Source organism: Phaethon aethereus (assembly GCF_964289735.1).
Source record: "Phaethon aethereus genome assembly, chromosome: 4".
NCBI lineage: Eukaryota > Metazoa > Chordata > Aves > Phaethontiformes > Phaethontidae > Phaethon > Phaethon aethereus.
Genome location: NC_138578.1, coordinates 16,804,044 through 16,822,232, shown reverse-complemented (window position 1 = coordinate 16,822,232; position 18,189 = coordinate 16,804,044). Strand labels below are relative to the sequence as shown.

The 18,189-nt window shown below is 38.1% G+C and overlaps 1 protein-coding gene across 1 annotated transcript; it reads left to right on the top strand.

The window, feature by feature from the left end:
- Positions 1 to 1,376: 1,376 nt before the first annotated feature.
- On the top strand, positions 1,377 to 17,455 carry PRMT9 (protein arginine methyltransferase 9; the record flags this gene model as incomplete). Its single annotated transcript, XM_081999259.1, has 10 exons — positions 1,377 to 1,613; positions 2,194 to 2,361; positions 4,253 to 4,355; positions 5,512 to 5,618; positions 8,844 to 9,039; positions 12,503 to 12,686; positions 14,583 to 15,294; positions 16,281 to 16,434; positions 16,916 to 17,038; positions 17,240 to 17,455. The coding sequence occupies exons 1-10, from the start codon at positions 1,378 to 1,380 to the stop codon at positions 17,453 to 17,455; spliced, it is 2,199 nt and encodes a 732-aa protein (XP_081855385.1). The 5' UTR covers position 1,377.
- Positions 17,456 to 18,189: the final 734 nt, after the last annotated feature.

Below are 18,189 nucleotides of genomic sequence, written 5' to 3'. Positions count from 1 at the left end.
ACTTGAACTGTATCCGAATGATGAAGTGATATGTAATAGTATGGGAGAACATCTTTTCAGGTTGGTTGTAATGTATATGCAGTTTTGGTAAGGTTTACATTTAGTATTGTATCTTAACAAACAAGGCCAAATTCAGCAGAGCACATAAAAAAAATGTGCTTAAAAGAGGTAACTGCAGCATATGCCTAATGCTGTGTAGTGTGTACTGTTGAACTTCAGATCTGTTTGTCAGCTTAAAATAGAGTAGCCAATGCTAAAATAAATGTTGACAGTCACAGCAAAACTGAAAAAAAAAAGTGTAAAAGCACTTTTACTAAACTATAACTTGGAAGTAAAGCTCTGCCTTCAAGTATTTTCTAACAATTTATTAAGGAATTACTAAACAAAAAAGAGACCAAAATTGTTACTTCACTGTGTTAACTGTTGTTGTGATTAACCTACAATTTTTGAAGTTCTTCCTTTTTTTTCCTGTTAGATCCCTGAGAACTACTGCCTTTAAATATTGTCTTTTAATTCTTGAGGTCACATATAACAGACCTTTGAAGTGAAGACGCTGGTCATGCATACTGTACTGTGTAGGGCTGTTCTTAAAGGTTTGAGCTTATGCTTTTATTTGTTAGTGCGAAGCATTGTTTTCCTGCTTTCTCCAAACAGTGCAAAACATGGTGCTTTGCTGTTGCTCAGGGTTCTAAGGTCTTCTGAGACTAGACTTTTAAGACTGAAATCATAGGTCCTGGAGCCAGGTAGTTTTAATTAGGTTTGATTTTTGTGATTACTTTATTTGTTTGTTTTAAGGAACAACTCTCTGAGCATTGTATTAAAATGTACCTGTTTCTTGCATTTCATAGATTTTGGTTTTTTTCAGTGCTGTCTGATTTGAGAATATGCTATAGGTATCATAAAAACCTGCTTCAAGTTCTCAATTTAGTTTCAGAATTACCACTTAATGTGAGTGCTGGCAACTCAAAATTTGGTTGTTTTACAGTGTGTTCCAGTTAAATACAGTAAAGCGGTTTCAGGGTTTGTAGCATTCTCCTGACTTGAAAATCTGTGACACTGAATTGCAAAGTTGCTGCTGTCATTGTTCCAGCAAGTTCTTGTAAAATCTGTTCTACTTTGTCAAAGCATGTAGTAGTGGATGAAGACTGGTGCACACAATGGTATTTTTTGACTACCTTTTGCATTTTAAAGTGATTTGATGTAGAGCTGTAAATCGTTCTTTTTCATAAGGTGATATGAAAAAGATAATCTAACTAATGCAAAATATTTCCATTGTCTTCTAACTGATGTAAGACCTCATTACAGACCCACAGGTATTCACAGATACTTGGCAGCTGAATGCATGCTTTCTATTTATTTGTCATTTTTCCTATTAGAATGGGCTTTAGAGATGAAGCAGCTGGATATTTTCATAAAGCAGTGAAGCTTAACCCAGACTTTGCTGATGCAAAGGAGAATTTTTACCGTGTTGCAAACTGGCTTGTGGAACGTTGGCACTTCATCATGCTGAACGATACCAAGAGGAACCTTACTTACCTGAGAGCAATTGAGAATGCTGTCGGCTCAGGGTGCAAATCTGTCCTTGATATTGGAACAGGAACAGGAATCTTGAGGTGTGTCATAAGTGTATATTTAACATGAACTTAATAGAAATGTATTTGTTGTCTACCAAAGTTTGGTTGCTACCAAAAAAAAAATTACTTTCATGTCTTTATTGAGACACAACTTAAGAAAGGAAAAAAAGCTTTCAGAAGTCAGTGAGTCTGGAGATTAGTGTCTACAGCATTGTTTTAACTCTTTTCTTTAATTATTTGTTGCAGATGCTTTTTGTGCCAATAACTGCTGTATAAATTGACTCACTCATGTTGGTTTTGGAGTTGTAATGTCATGTGTCCTGTCTTCAAGTATTGAGTCTAGTATAAAGCGTGGATTTAGCATAGCTGGGGGAGTACCTTTATGCTACCTGTAGTATTTACTTTTTTTTGGTGATAGCGTATCAAGAGGATATCAATTTGTGCAATATTGGTGTTCACACAAGAGTTACTAGTTCATTTACCTGATGATTTTTAGACTTGAACTGTTAGAAATATGAAGCAGATGTGGAAATAGAACTTAAGAAAACTCAGTATCTTGTCATGCTTTACCTAAAATGATTTAAGCTGGAGGGGAAAAGCCCTGATTCTTGTTTTTCAGTATGTTTGCAAAAAAAGCAGGAGCATCTTTTGTCTATGCCTGTGAATTATCGAAAACGATGTATGAACTTGCCTGTGATGTGGTGGCAGCAAATAATATGGAAAGAGAGATCAAACTTCTGCATTTGAAGTCACTTGATATAGAAATTCCAAAGCACATACCAGAAAGGTACGTTGTTGTGCTCTGTTGTGATATTATTTTTAATTTGCTTTTAATTTAAGACAATAGAAAATATCCTGTGACCTAAACAGGAAATAACTTTGCCTATGATATTACCCATAATGTGAGAAGGTTCTCTGTGTGTTTTATGTTTTTATAGAGCAGTGCAGAAATGATAACATGTTCTTTAGATTATACTAATTTCTATGATAGATCAACATTGTCATAAATTAAGGAGTTTAATTCTTTGGTGAGAGGTTTGGGGCATATGCAATTATATTGCAGCAATAGGAAAAGAGAAATTAGATTACTACATCATGAAAGTAATTTTAACACATTTTTATACCTAACAACTTTGTGGCTCCCTTCTGCAGCCCATTAATAGGATGGAGGTATGTAATAGAGCCTGCAAAGGAAGACTGTTTCTGGGATGTACCACACCCCTGCAACTCCACGTCAATGTCTATATTTGTTAGAGAGAGCAGAAATTACAGATTGTCTGCCTCTTCTGATCAGGGAGTTAGGGAAAACCTTCCTGCCTCTCTGTCCCCTATGGAGAGAGCTACTGTGTTTGGAGGTGAGAAGGTGCCACGCTGTTCCTTGCTGTTTGCATCTGGAAGGCTGGTGGTGGCTGGTCTGACTAGCTGTGAAAGTCATCACCCTGCCATGGGAGGGACCCATAGGGCTTTGTCTGTGGCTTTAGAAATTGCAGTAAAATTCAGGGGAAGGGTGTTGCCATTTGTCCTGTGAGAATAGTTTTTTGTGTTTCTACTGAGCTGCTTGTTTGTATGGATGCATCTGCCCACCTGTCTAGCAGAGATCCATGTGCTTTGGAAAATTAAGTAGCTTATTTTTCCAATATTAGATAATGTCTTCTAGAGCATAGTAAGAGCTACTGGGACAAATCAGCAGCTTGGAAGTGCTCTTGGCAAATTAGAATTTGATCAGCATTACAGCTTTTGGCATATGTGATCTGGGCTTTTTGTGCTACCTTGTTCCTCCTTGCTCACTACCCCATTCAGCGGGAGGATCTGTAAATTTTTAGTAGGTAGAAATCAGGGGATTTTTTGTTTTTGTGGTATATGCAAAGGACTGGTTTATGACTTCAGCTCACCGCTACTAGGCATGCAGTTTAAATGTGGGAAGGAAATAATCCATTTTACTCTTAATTAGTAACATTTAATAAAGTATCTGGTGATGGTATAGGCTCATGATCTGAAATGATGTGGCTCCCATGGTTCAGCATGTCAGTCAAGCTGTGTCTAATTGTGTCAGCTCAGCTACAGTAACCGATCAGATGCATCTGCTTCATGTATATGATGAGTTACTGGATGTCACCTGCCAGGAATAAATTGTTACTCTTGTGGAAATGTCTTGTCTTATCATGCCATACCTTTTTTAGTTTAAATCCAAAGGACTAGGATTTTAGGATCTGTTAGTCTGTGTAGTAATTTTGTTGTGCTTTGTTTATAATTTTGTTGTTTGGTTTGGTTTTTTTAATTTCTTTTTAACACCCGTGCACAGATGCATACTCTTGCACAAGATTCAGACAAAATCCATATTATGTAGTATCATTGGCTGTGTGCCCAGGCTGAAACATCTTCCTGTTTTGGCTAGGTTCTTCCCACACAATTTATAAATGCTGAACAAGAAGCTTTATGGTAAACTCTTGCTCAATATTTATTCTCATTTATCTGTATCTTGAATAACTTCTAACAACAAAACCCATAATTTGTTGGAAGAATTAAATTGCCCGTCTGTATTGAAACTTCAGAACACTGGTAAAAGTTTTGCTCTGAGCTCACATTGGTATGGTGGTTTCTTTTTTCTTTAAAAGAATGATTGTTTACAGGAATGTGTGTTATACATTATATTTCATGGTGTTCTTTTTCTTATCTAGAGTTTCCTTGGTTGTCACAGAAACGGTTGATGCTGGTTTATTTGGCGAAGGAATTGTGGAAAGCTTGATACATGCCTGGGAACATCTATTATTAGAACCAAAGGTAGGTGATTTGGGTACGTATGTATAAATGGGATTCATGTTTTGTTTGATATATATTAATGCATATATATGTGTTTGTGCATGTATACAAATTCAGACATACGTAAGGAACAACTGTCTTGTAAATATTTAATACTTTAAAAATTAGTGATCTGGGTTTGTTTTATGAATTTGATTTTCATGAAAGGCAACGAGGCAGCTGCATATGTTGTAATTCTGTGAGCTCATGTTCTGAGTAGACAGGTACTTGCAATGCATTTTTCCCTAATGTAACCTTCCATCATAAAGTCATGGTTCACTCTTGATCACTGTTCATTCCTTTGTTTTCCCCTTCTTTTTTTTCCTCCTCTTTGTAAGTAACACCAAAGGGGTTTGCGTGTGTTTTAAAAGCACTATTTTCCTGCAAATTTGATTACAACCTGGTCATTTTGAGACATCAACTAGTACTAGAAAGCATGTCAATCTAAGCAGAAAATGCTGAATTGTGGTAGAGTTATTTCTCATCATAACACTAGGAAACAGTCAATTATAATTTGGTAAATATGCTATATGCTTATGCTCTTTATTTTTGCTAACTAAATATTTTTGAAAGACTAAACAATTCCACTGGATCTCGGATTTTACTTTATGTATTTTGCATTTTAGCTAGCATACATTAAGCAAAGTAATATGGCAAGGAGTCCTATATAGGTAAACCTCTGTTAGGTCTTATGAAATAGAAGGACTTCTCTTTTATTTTGATGTTGCCTTGATTACAACTAATTTAAAAAGAAGTCTTATTTGGCTGGAAGCTTTTATGTTGTATTGAGCTGGTGACCTCTAGTGTCAAGTCTAGGAATGATGCAATAAAGGAAAGATCCTTAAATGTTTCAATGTATTCTAACAGAATACAAATTTAAAAACACTTTCAGAATTGCACAGAGGGAGTCGTAGACTGCAGTAAAGCTGATGTGTGGGTATATTGAAACATAGTATTTAAGAAACTCCTTTAGTGGTCGACTGGAATGACAAAGACCAGAAACTTTACTAGTCACGAAGAACTTAACTGATTTTTTGACTATAATCTTGAATGGCTCATTAATGTGTAACCTAGGCTTTGCAGTGGTGGTAGAAATAGGTCACTGTCTCATTGCATGCTGTTATTAATGTTTTCACAGCCTAAAAATCAAGATGTCAGTACTGGAGACTATGGCAGAGTTATTCCTGCAAGTGCTACAATTTTTGGAATGGCAGTGGAATGCAGAGAGATACGTAGACATCACAGGTATGTTTAAACTATAGCCCAGTTGGAACACATATTTGTTATCTGGGAAGAGAGACCAGTGGGTTTTATTGGGGATTTTTAATTTACTGTTCTCTTTATTTTCTGAACGGCTGATTATCCGTTTCACTAAACAGATTTCTGCTCTTACCCTCCCCACCCCTTTTCCAGGCTCATCCCTATCCCCTCCACCCGCTTTGTGGTTCAGACTTTCTGGATCACTTCATCAGAAACTCTTGATTTTCAGTTACGCTGAAATACATACCTTTAACACATACTGAAGAAATTTAATTCCTTAATAGTAAAATTGCTTCTCAATTTCTGTACTGGAGATTCTTGGATTAACACTTGGCCTTTATCCTTATTTTACCCTCTCTATAATCCGCTCCATACTTCGCTGCTGGATCAAACCCTTTCAGAAGATCAGGACAGGCTTTTGTAAAGCCTAAGTGTTAATGACCCCACCTAGCATTATCTCTCTGGATATGTGCCTTGCCTGATTCTGAGCTAGTCTATAGTAGGGTTTATTTGCTGAGAGCAGCTCTGACTGTGTATCAATTACCTTCATATTAATTTTTATTCTCATCTTCTAGAACAGTGTCACTGTGTGGAGACAGTCTCTGCCTGAGAGGTTTGGGACTTGATGTATTTTGTTTAGGATTAATCATGTTGCAGATTAAAGAAAACACTAATTTACGGATGCCTAATGAAATAGCAGTGTGAAAGTATATCTCTTCTTGGAGCTCTTCCTCATGATTTAATATTTTTTGTGGTTATAAACGGATGTAGAGCCCAGAAATCTACAAATACCTGACGTTTTTTCTTCTGAAGTACATTTAAAAGTGTGTTTAATCTGTTATCAAATACTGATTCATCTTGCTGAGGGAGATAATTCCTTTTCACTCCAATTGATAATCTTGCATATCACAGTCATCTGTCTGTGTCCAATACCTTTTGCTTTATATTCTGCCCGTTTATTTTATCAATTTTAAGTTATGCTGCACTACTTGTGCTCTGATTTGTTTTTAGGGTTTTTTACCTAGGATATAGTGAAATTCTAGATAAATCATACTAGTTTTCTTGTAGTCCCATTTTTGGTGCACTTAAGCCAACTTTCCAAATGTTTTGTGCTGTCTTACCCCTTCTTGTAGCTTTATTACTTGATGCTTTGTGAAAATTGTAATGTTTCTTTGCTATAGCTGGTGCTGCTTTTACCCATTGCTTGTGTTCCCTAGAATGAATATAGGGCCTAACTCTGCTGTGATATTATGTGAGGGTGGTTTTTGGTTTTGTTTTGTTGTTGTTGTTGTTGTTGTTGTTTTTTGGTTGGGGTTTTTTTTTTTATGGTTAGCTTTAATTTTCTCCTGAAGTCATTGCGGTTGAACAAATGAACTGACAAACTTGTGAGAAGACTTGAGTTTTACTAAGCATAAATTTAGACTACCACAAAACTTTTAAAATACCAGAGTATACTACATATTGTTTTCCAAGTTTGAAATAGAGATCTTTCAAGAGCTGTATGTAACAGTAAAACAATATTCTAGGACAACATGCATCTACATTTAGTCATTTTGAGTAAAATATGCCAGAATATGGGTTTCTTTACTAATTCAATTCACTGTAAGAATTACAGGTTTCAGGTTTTTTTAATGTTTAATTTTTAGTCAATTAGGCCTCAAAGAGAGGCAATAAAGTGGCTCTACTTCTGTGCTTATGTATTGAAGCCAGAAAGGTTCATGATAATATAATAACCTGCTGACCTCTTCCACAATTGTGCAGCTCCTTGTGCAGCAGCTGTTCTGTTTTAGTTGGAGTATTTGTTTTAAAATAATACATGGATTCAATTTCAAATGAAGGAGAATACATTCTCACCCTTGTTGTTAAAATGTATGTTACTTCACTGAGCAGGTGAGAAGACTAATTGTTGATTATGTTGCTGTATTTTTTAGTGTTTATTGTGAAGTACTTACTACTATTGTTTTCTGTATGTCACATACTTTTATTGCTAGGGAATGGCTCCAAAGATGGAGTCTGATTCATTTTTGTATTTTAGCTATGTGTAATGGTCAAAATATATTTGCCTAAGAATCCAGGTTGTGACATAAGGCAACTTACTCAATTTTGCATTTGGGATCTTCAAGGAGATGACCATACCGGTTGAGAATACTGTTAGACAGCCTGTCTAGTCATACTTAGTTGTAGGGAGATCTTTTGCAGGGAGGGGAGGTTCCTGAGCAAGTGATTCAGAATTAAAAATACTTCTAGAAATAGAAATTTAGCTAGTTGCGATTTGAACTTCTGAGTGCTAGATCTCGCTATGAGAATTCAGATTTGCTTGACAACTGTCACTTAAATGGGAAGCACTAAGTCCTTCAGACAAATGTACTTTTTTGGTATAATTTAAAGTGTAGCTTTGTGCCAGATTCATCTCCTGTAACTTCCTGACTTGTTCTTAGAGAATGAGAATGTATCTTAAGTCCTCAAACCTAAGAGTTGGGCAGTGTAAGTAAGTAACTGTTTTAAAGCAGTTACAGCATTCTTTCTTCTTTGAAGCTTTTCATATAAGGTTTTTTCTAGAAACCTGATTGATCTTCTGTCTTAAAAGAGAGGATAAGTATATGCTGAGTTGTCAAAGCCCTTTTTCCACCAAGAAATCAATACTGAGACTTTCTTTGCAGCTATGTAACTATGAAAAATGCCTTATTCTGCATAGATTGTGCTTGATAAATATATAAAGGTACTGCAAAATGCAAGTTTTCTGTCAAAGAGGCTCCAAAAATGCATTTTTCTCTTGCATATCTATCTTTGTTCTGACTGTTCTGTTCACCTGAAAGAAACACCTTCATTATCTGTCTAATGCAGCAGCATCAGAAAAGCTTTATTTGTTCTTATTATCATAGGGTATAACCTTCTTTCTAGTTCTTTGTCAAGACTCAATGAGTGTACTTCAGGGGGCAAAAGTCTGTAGCCTTTGACAAAGGACATATTGGGCTTTTTCTCAATTCCTACTGACAGCATTCAGTTCTGATTCTTGAAAGTGATATGCATTTTCTGTGCTTTAGAGCTGCTTTGAACATAATAAAAACCCTAGAGAATTGTTTTATTGTTTTTCTATTCTTACATTCTGTGCATTTAAAAATACTTAGCCAGCCTGGGGAGAACTTCCTTTGGGGTTTTTGGTCAAATTATTTGAAGTTTCATTTCTTCCCTTTTTTCCTTTACTCCCAGAGTGGAAATGCAAGAAGTTGCTGGTGTGCGCTTGTCAAATTCTGTGCAGTTCTTTAGTCCAACATATGCTTCTGCTTCTGCTTCAGAAGAAACTGTCGAACCTTACACCACTGAGAAGCTCAGTCGTATTCCTGGAGGTTATGTACCTCTGACAGAACCGTGTCAAGTAATGACAGTTGATTTCAACAATCTACAGGTGATGATTTATTTTTTGTTTACATCCTTATAAGTAATCTATTTATGAACAACAAGAGCCCCATCTCTTATTTGCTTTCTGGGTTCAATTTCTGAATAGTTCACAAGTGCAAAGTTGGCAGGGCTACACTGAAATCCTCTGCTGGTTTTGATCCTTGTCTAGTGGTGATGTGATTCATCAGATGACAGTTAGTTTTTGAAGGTGGAGTTTTTTGTTTGGCATAGTTTAGGGAACTAAACTAGCTCACCATAGTATCAAACAACTGCCAGCCTCAGTTGGCAGGGAGGGGAGCCACAGGGATGGGAAGGAAGGAAGAATGCAATAGACCCATCCTAAATTTATGCAGTTCTGGAGCTGACTTCCTTTATTCCTCTAAAGTTAGAGTCTTCAAGAAACTCTTGAAGACAAAAGAGAAAGGATGTATTTTTGGTGTAAAAATGTCTGTAAGTGTTGATAGGTAAGTGTGAAAGAGGGGAGATGAATAAGTTATCCTATCCAATTCAACCAGTTTGATTCCACCCTTCAGCTCCTTTGGTATCTTCCGGTATTTCTGTAACACGGCATCTGAAATACAGTAGCATTATTTTGTGTATTTTGCTCAAAATATGTTTGTATGTGTATACTAAATAGGCCTGAAGTGTAAGGCAAGGACCTCTGCCACTCACAGCTGAGCATGCTAAAGAGAGGATACATCTGATCTCTGGAGTATTTCTTGCTCATTGACCTGTGGTGAGGAGTTAGCATTGAGTCAGAGCTTAAAATAGATTCTGTTATATAAATGAAATTATTCTTGGCCACTGCTTGGCCAGAAATTGCAGTGTTTCTGAATCAATAGCTTTTCCTAGTTGGCTTGTCTGACATCCTGAGATTAAAAATTAAATAAGACAAGGCTCTTCAGTATACTGCTGGGAGCGATCTCTCTGTGACCTAATGTTGCTTCTGCTTCTAGCATCAATAAGAAACTATTACTCTCATCTGAGAGGTCCCTCCCTGCCTGCTGGCAGACATGTAAAGATAATTTTGAAGAGTAAAGAACAGTGTTACTCTTTACACTGTATTTCAGAACTGCCCATTTGAAGTTTCAGTTTCATTACCTATGAAAGATTGAAATTCAGATTAGAAATCACTTAGCCCTAGTAAGGTAATTTCAAGGACACATTTTCTAAACTTGTATTTCAAAGAATGAGAGTGGTGTTGCATTTATTCTGCTTGTACTAACTATCCAGACCTAAATTAACTGAGAAAAAGGCTTAATGTACAGTATAACAGTGTTTCTCAACCAGAGTTGTAAGGAGGCTTCAAAGACATCAGTAGAGAGCAGAGAAATAGTGATAATAAGTGAAAATTTTTAAAAAAGCAGCTGAGTTATGATGATTACTTTATTACTGCTGTTATTATTAGGAGCAGCTCAGTTCCTCCCCGGCATGGGAATGAGATGTGGCTATAATTACAAGCTGCAGACACTTGCACCTAGCCTGGTGCTACCTGTGTGGATGTTTGCTGGTGGCAGATCAGTGCCACTGGGAGTGGAAGTGAGTGTTTACCTCAGCAGCCAGTAATTAAAGCTTAGTCTCACTTTCAGGCCCTAAAGGAACAGAGCTCTTGCCAACAATTACAGATACTGACCCTTTCTAATTTTCATGAGAAGTTACTGTGTGGAATATTTGAGAAATTCTAGATCAAGACATAGGAAACTTGGTAACTGCATTCTTTCTGTATTTTTTCCTTCAATTTGTAGTCCCATTTACTTTTTTTATGCAAGTTATCTTTTTCTCATTCAGAGAATATAATGTGGCATAACATCATTTTGGGTTTTTTTTTTAACTGCCTATTCCTGCATCATTGCTTTATTTTCTTTGCTGTCTCTTTAACTACATTAGTTGATAAATTGCCGTCCTGGTGCGCTAGAGCTGTTAGAGTCTCTAATTGTCATAAATAATAGAAAAAAGTTTATGCAGTGTACAAATGTGAGGAATAAATGTGGGATAGGAAGCGTGGTAGGGAGCAGGGACAGCTGAAATAACTGCCTTCGAGTGGGTGTTTGTGTTGCATGCCACAAAATAGGGATGTAACACTACAGTGACTAGAACCACTGGATGAGAACCTTGTGACTGCTGCTTTTGAGGAATAAGCAGGAAGAATATTTTTAATATCAAATATACTTTAAACAGCAATAACTTCCCAGAAGCTGAGAAACAGATGCATGCTTGTGCTCTTCCTGTCTTGCTTCAAGGGGCTTACTGCCAGCAAAGCTTCAACTTAGCACTCTCTTCCTCTCTAGTTGAGAATGTACAGAAAAAATGACTAGCAGTAAAGCACATTTATTGAAGAACAGTGGAATCTTATGAACATTATTAGCATCCCATAATTTTAACACGTGTGTTGTTCAGCCTTCTCTCAATGGTGAGAAGAGATGTAGACCAACTCTTGGAGAACACAGAATGAGAATAAAGAGGGGAAAAATAAAAAAAAATATAGCATGTGAAGAGCTACTCATGTTCTTAGAGTGGAACTTCTCTTTTGCCCTGTGTGTTTCCATGTTGACACTTAGGGCAAATGTTGACATAAGCAGATCAGGAAGCTGATAAATGTTAGGAAAGACTGTTACTGAGCAGAATGGTTGTGACTCAGAGAATCTTTGGTCAGTTGTGCTTGACCTCCTGTTAATCGGTTTATGCTGGAACTGTCTAAGACATTAGAGCTGGACCTTTTATGGGGTAGCAATAATCTACAATGATTGTTGCTATGGGGTAGCAACAAGCTACAATGTTGGTAGCAGAAGGTAATTACTGAGGAAAGTAAATTGTACATGGAAGACGAGTAAATTCCTGTTACATATTCAAAACTTTTTAGGAGTATTGGAGAATTTATAACCTGACCCCTTTAGGGGAGATCTTAGTTCTTCCCAGTAGTGAAATTGTTCATGCCTGAGCTTTTACACAAAGCCTGTAGCCCAGGTAGCAGAGAAAATATCCACAAAGATGGATACTTAGTGTTTTTGTAATGATTTTGCTGAACCTCTGTTCAAGTGAATCCAGTGCTTACATACAGTATTTCTAGAACTGATTAAACACAGGTTTTAAGTGAAGCACTGGAATCCAGCCCAAAAGACTGGCTCTGGTTTTATTACTTCTCATAAGGCAAGCCTTGCCAGTCTAAAGCCTTTCTTGCAGTTTTCAGTGTTTTTAAATACGTGCGTTCTTAGATGTAGGCATGTTTGCTTTAATGGCTGATGGATGCAGGTTGGTTTTGTCGATAATTGTAGTTGTATCTGGGAAGACAGTTCCTATGCTAGTGAGGACTAATGATGATAACTGGTATTGTAGTGGCTTGTTAACTTCAGGTTTCTGTTGGGTGCCCTTGTGATTTGGTGCAGAAATTTATGTGAATTAGTGTAATAAAAAATATTTTTTATTTATGGAAAGAAACTCTCACATTTTTTCTCTCTTTACACATTGGTCAGGAGCTGAAAAGCCTTGCAGCTAGAAAGCCCTGGAAGCTCAGCCTGCCAGTCACTGAAGGAGGAATACTAGATGCTGTGGTGGTGTGGTTTGTACTACAGCTTGATGATGATCACTCTCTGTCTACAAGTCCCAGTGAAGAAACTTGCTGGGAACAGGCAGTCTATCCTGTGCAGGGCCTGCTTGGTACGTCCTCTGGACTTTCTTGTTGCGGTACATTAACTTGGTTTCATTTTGATTTAAGCTAGTTAGGTTATCTCAGAGGTTAGGACGTGGCAGCAAATAGGTTTAGGAGAAGTTGAACAACAAGTAGCTGTGAGGTAGTTCCTCATCACGTTTCTGGACTATAGTGCACAGTCCCTGCAACAGATCTTGTTCATGGGGCTCTGCTGTGAAGCAGATATGGGACCTACTTAAGATCTGAGAGAATGCTTTTCATTAAATTTTATTTTTTTCTATACTGAATTTAAATGCCTTGTGGTGCAGCTCCAAAAAGTGGGACTACTGACTGGGTCTACTTAGTCAAGATGTGACTTGTGGAAGGGAAGTGGGGGAGGTGAGGTAGGAGTAGCTAGTTGGTACTGCCACAAGAACAAAACTAAACATTCCCGCCTACCCTTCACCACCATTTTGGACTCAGCTTGAATACTGTTCCCCCCCACACACACAGTAGCAGAGCCATTTCCAGCAGCCTCTACTCTCCATTCACCTGTTTTCCATTCTCATGTTTCATAGGAGCTTAGAATATCTCCAGCTGGAAGGGACCCATAAGGATCATAGAGTCCAACTCCCTGCTCCTCGCAGAACTACCTAAAACTAAATCATATGACTAAGAGTTTTCCAGATGCTCCTTGAACTCTGACAGGCTTGATGCTGTGACCACTTCCCTGGGGAGCCTGTTCCAGTGACTGACAACCCTCTGAGTGGAGAACCCTTTCCTAATGTCCAATCTGAACTTCCCCAGATACAGCTTCACTCCATTTCCTTGTGTCCTGTTGCTGGTCACCAGAGAGAGATCAGCACCTCCTGCTCTACTGCCCCCCTTGAGGAAGTTGTAGACTGTGATGAGGTCACCCCTCAGCCTTCTCTTCTACAAGCTGAACAAGCCAAGTGACCTCAGCCACTCCTCATAAGTCTTGCCCTCAAGGCCTTTTACCATCTTGATCACCCTGCTGTGGACGCACTCCAATAGTTTGATGTCCTTCTTTATATTGAGGTGCCCAGAACTGCACACAGTACTCAAGGTGGGGCTGCACCAGTGCAGAGTAGAGTTGGACAATTGCCTCCCTTGACTAGCTAGCTATACTGTGCTTGATGCACCCCAGGACGTGGTTGGCCCTTTTTGCTGTCAGGACACACTGTTGACTTACACTCAATTTGCCATCCACCCAAACCCCCAGCTCGCTCTCTGTGGGGCTGTTCTCCAGCCTCTCATCCTCCAAATTGTACATATAACCAGGGTTACCCCGTCCCAGGTGGAGAATCCGGCACTTGCTCCTGTTGAATTTCATACGGTTGGTAATTATTTGTCAAACTGTAGCATTTTTGTTTTGAAATTCTGGTCTGTATCAGTGGGTTTACTTTCTTAGAACATACACAGAGTATCCTAAAACCATCTTGAGCAGTATACCATAAATGTTAAAGTAAAATTTATTTTGAATAAACCACCCTTTCTAAACTGTAGCTATTGTTTTCCATGAAACTACAAATTCACCTTTGTCTACAGGAGGTATTAAAATGTAAATATTTCATATTTAGCATTATAAAACAAAAGCAGTTTCTTTACCAGTATGTTTTTGTTCTGCTCTGCTGTTGACAGAACACTTAAAGTAATACCAATTTATCATAGAAAGGCTTATTTTGAGAATAAATGGATTTTGCCTAGTGTGGGACAGTTCAAGGCAAATGTTAATGCACAATTGCAGATTTCAGCTTGTGGGCTACAGAGTAGAACAATTCTTTCATACATGCTAGTAATAACTAATGAAGAAATGAGATGCTTTTTTTGTTAAGCACTCTATGTCTGCTTGACTGATGTTTGCTGTAAAGTAACTGACATGAGTCTTTTGCTATTTTGCCAAGATTACTCTGTGAAGACTGGAGATACTGTGATGATGGAGGTTTGTTGCCAAGACTGCTACTTGAAGATCCAGAAGATTTCTTCTTTGACTTCAGAGTGTGGAATGGACTTTGGTGACAGAGATGACACACTGAATTTGGGCAATGAGGCTGAATTATGTAATGCTCTGGCTGGTCTTCAGACAACTAGCGAACAGGATGGCAACGGTCAAGTGTGTGTGTTGGAATCCACAGAAATCTCCCTGCTGAACAATGTACCGTACCACAAATGCTTTAAAGCTGCCATGGGCAAAGTGCTGTTGTCATTAAATCCAAGTAAGGACTTGCAGTCCATGGATGTTGATGGACATGGCAGTGGGATGAACTTCCAAGAGAGTCAAAGCAAGACCTCTCTCGATGTTCCTCCTGATCCTTTGTACATTTTAGATGTATCTGAAGGCTTCTCCATCCTGCCGGTTATAGCAGGCAAACTTGGACCAGTGAGAGCCTACAGTTCTATTGAGAAGGAACAGCATCAGGCAGCACTTAATCTGATTTCAGAAGCTAACAATTTCCCTAAGGAAACATTAGAGTTTTGGCTCAGCCATGTAGAAGATGAAAGTGTGATGCTACAGAGACCCAAATCAGACAAATTGTGGAGTATTATTATCTTGGATGTTATAGAGACATCAGGTTTAATCCAGCAGGAAGTGATGGAAAAGGCTGCAATATCCAGGTACAGTATAAATGGACAAAATATTCCTAGGAGTCTGTAATATCTGAAAACTGGTGGGAAGGAACGCAGAGGAAGAGATATAAAACAATGGAAATGGGTAGGAAAAAAGTAAATGTGAAACAGGTTTATCCCCTTTTGTGGTGCTAGGGAATCTTCTCTGTTCATCTTCATGCATAGTGATGGCAGAATATTCCAGGTGATTTATTTTCATTACCTTTTTAAAGTTTTGATTAAATGTTTGGATGACTTGAAAGATTTTTTTGCTGTAAGAACAAATGGGAGATTACTATGACTTTTGTCTATATGCAGACTCAAATCTGTTGGCATGAAAATACCTCCAATAGCACACTACTTAGCTACCCAGTTCCTATGAAAAGATGCCTGCTATAGGAAAAGGAAGCCTAAACTAATCTGTATTGAATTGTTTGATGTTAGGCTGAATGAAAGCTTCTATTCTGTTGCTGTTCTCAGCAGTGTCATTTTCTGTAGCAAGAGACCAAGCAAGGCTCAGGTGTTTTTTCAGGAAAAAATGCTGTTGTCTTATATTGCTGTCAACTTTAGTTAAACATTTAAAGAAGGGTGACTTAAATTCCCACCAGGCTTCATTTCCTTATGGGTATGTTGCCTCCTTAACTAGTGCCCCCCAACAGTATGTACTTCCTGACTTGCAGTTTTTATTAAACGTTTCTGCCAGTCCTTCAGGATTGGATGATGGTGCTATGAATAAGTCCCACTGTCTTCATCTTGAAATATCACAGTTTCCAGTACTGACACTGTGAAAAGGTTACTTTAGTTCCTTAGTTTTAGTATTATGTGACAAGTTTTCTTTTTTTTTGTATAATGCAGCTGTCTGGTCAAATGGGATCAAACTCAAATGCTGATGAGCACTTGACTTCAGAAGGAGGACTAGTGTGCCATAGTAGTTGATATTCTTTCATCACTGTTGAATGATGCGCTTGAGAGGTCAAATCTCTCCCATTTTACAGGTGTTTACTTCACAGTGGAGGGAAGATTTTCCCACAGTATGTGTTGGTATATGGGATGCTTGTAGAGTCAGAGGCTCTGTTACTGGAAAGTGCTGTTCAAGGAACAGAACCAACGCTTGGGTTTAATATAGCCCCTTTTATCAACCAGTTCAAGGTATGAAGTTGGTGGGTGTCTTCCAGGCACAGTTCTAGAGCCTGCGGCTGTCTAGCTGTTTAGTTTTGGTGTAAACTGCATGAAAACTAAAGAGCTGAAATGTCTTCATATTGTTGAAGTTACCAAGAGAGGTTTATGTGACCAGACAGGGACCTTAAGATAAAGTAAAATGGGTAACACTTGTTTTAGAACTAGTGTGGGAAAAGTTTTGTCTGAGTCATGAGAGATGCAGTGTTACTGCACAGAAGAGTGACAGTGCTGCTACTGTTGTCTTTGTCACCTTGTATCCCAACAGTCACATTTCAGTGATGGATTAGAATTAGAATCCCTTTCAGAAGGGATTAGAAGGGTATATTTTGTATTTTGGCTCTATCTCTAAAAATTAGTGTAATGCCTGTAAAACTTTTCTATTATGATTATGCTTTTAACTATTCACTTTTTAATGGCGGCTGATGCCTGAAGTTATGGTATATACTCTTAGGTACCTGTTCGTGTGTATTTGGATCTCTCTACGTTACCATGTCTACCCCTGAGCAAGCCGGCAGAGCTTTTAAGGCTGGATCTCATGAACCCTCTGTTGAACAGCTCCAGCAGAGAAGTGAAGGTGAGTTGCGTCTACATAAAGTTAGACGTGCACTTAACTGCTGTTCTGCAGAGCTGCTCATTAATTGCTCACCTTGGCTGAAAATTTCAATACAGAATTTACTTTGTCTGCAGGTCTGTCTGAAATGGTTTGAACTACTTTATTTTCTTATTTCTTTGAAAAGGGTGTAACTGATGAAACTAAAATTTTAAATATTTTTAGGTACACATTTGTAAGTCTGGCCAAGTCACTGCAATTCCCTTCTGGTATCACATACATCTAGATGAAGACCATAGCTTGAATACATCTGATGAGTCCTCGCACTGGAAACAAGCTGCAGTTGTTCTTGATGAGCCCATCCAAGTTCAGGCTGGAGATGAGCTTGTGCTTGATGTTCAACACCATAAAAGCAGTATTAGCATTACAGTTAAACGGTGAAGAATGCGGTGTGTAAACTGATTTGTGGTTAATTACCTATGCATAAATTGACTGTTCATAACATCACTGACGTTAATTTATATTAAAGTCTAAATTTTGTCTACTAATCAAAAAGGCTGTTTTGTTGTTTTATAGTAGAGAGTTAGGTTCTGCTGCTGGACTAAAACTTGCACTGCAAGGGTATCGTACCAAGCAGTTAGGGGAGGTATCGTCTTCTCTGCAGCAAAAACCTGATTGCCAGCTATTGCAGTGACTACAGCTGTGGGACAGACTTGTCTTGCTACTGTATCATCTGTAGCGAGAGGAAAAAGCATCCAGCTGCCTGTAGCAGAAATAAACAGCTGTGGCTGTTCAAGATTGAGTCCTTGTTTCTCAAACTGTAGTTCCACTTCTCAGTTGCCAAAGCATCCTACTTCAGCGTATTGAGATGTTAGCCTTGTAGTAGGGCCTGCAACACCATTCCAGTTGCAGTACCACAAGTTAGTGTTGCACATAGGCAGGTATAAAAGGTTGTAAAGGAGTGCTGTTGAGCAACTCAAGTTGTATAGTGAAAGGTAAAGCTAGTAAACTTTTTAGAATCCCTCAGAAAATAATTTCTGGTACTATAATGGGCCTGACCTCTTGCTATATGACAGTTGTATAAAATGCTACATCAGTCACCACAGTACTCCTGCATCTCTCCTACAGCATTACATTTTGGTATAATGCAGGTAACATGTTCCTTCTATTAAATT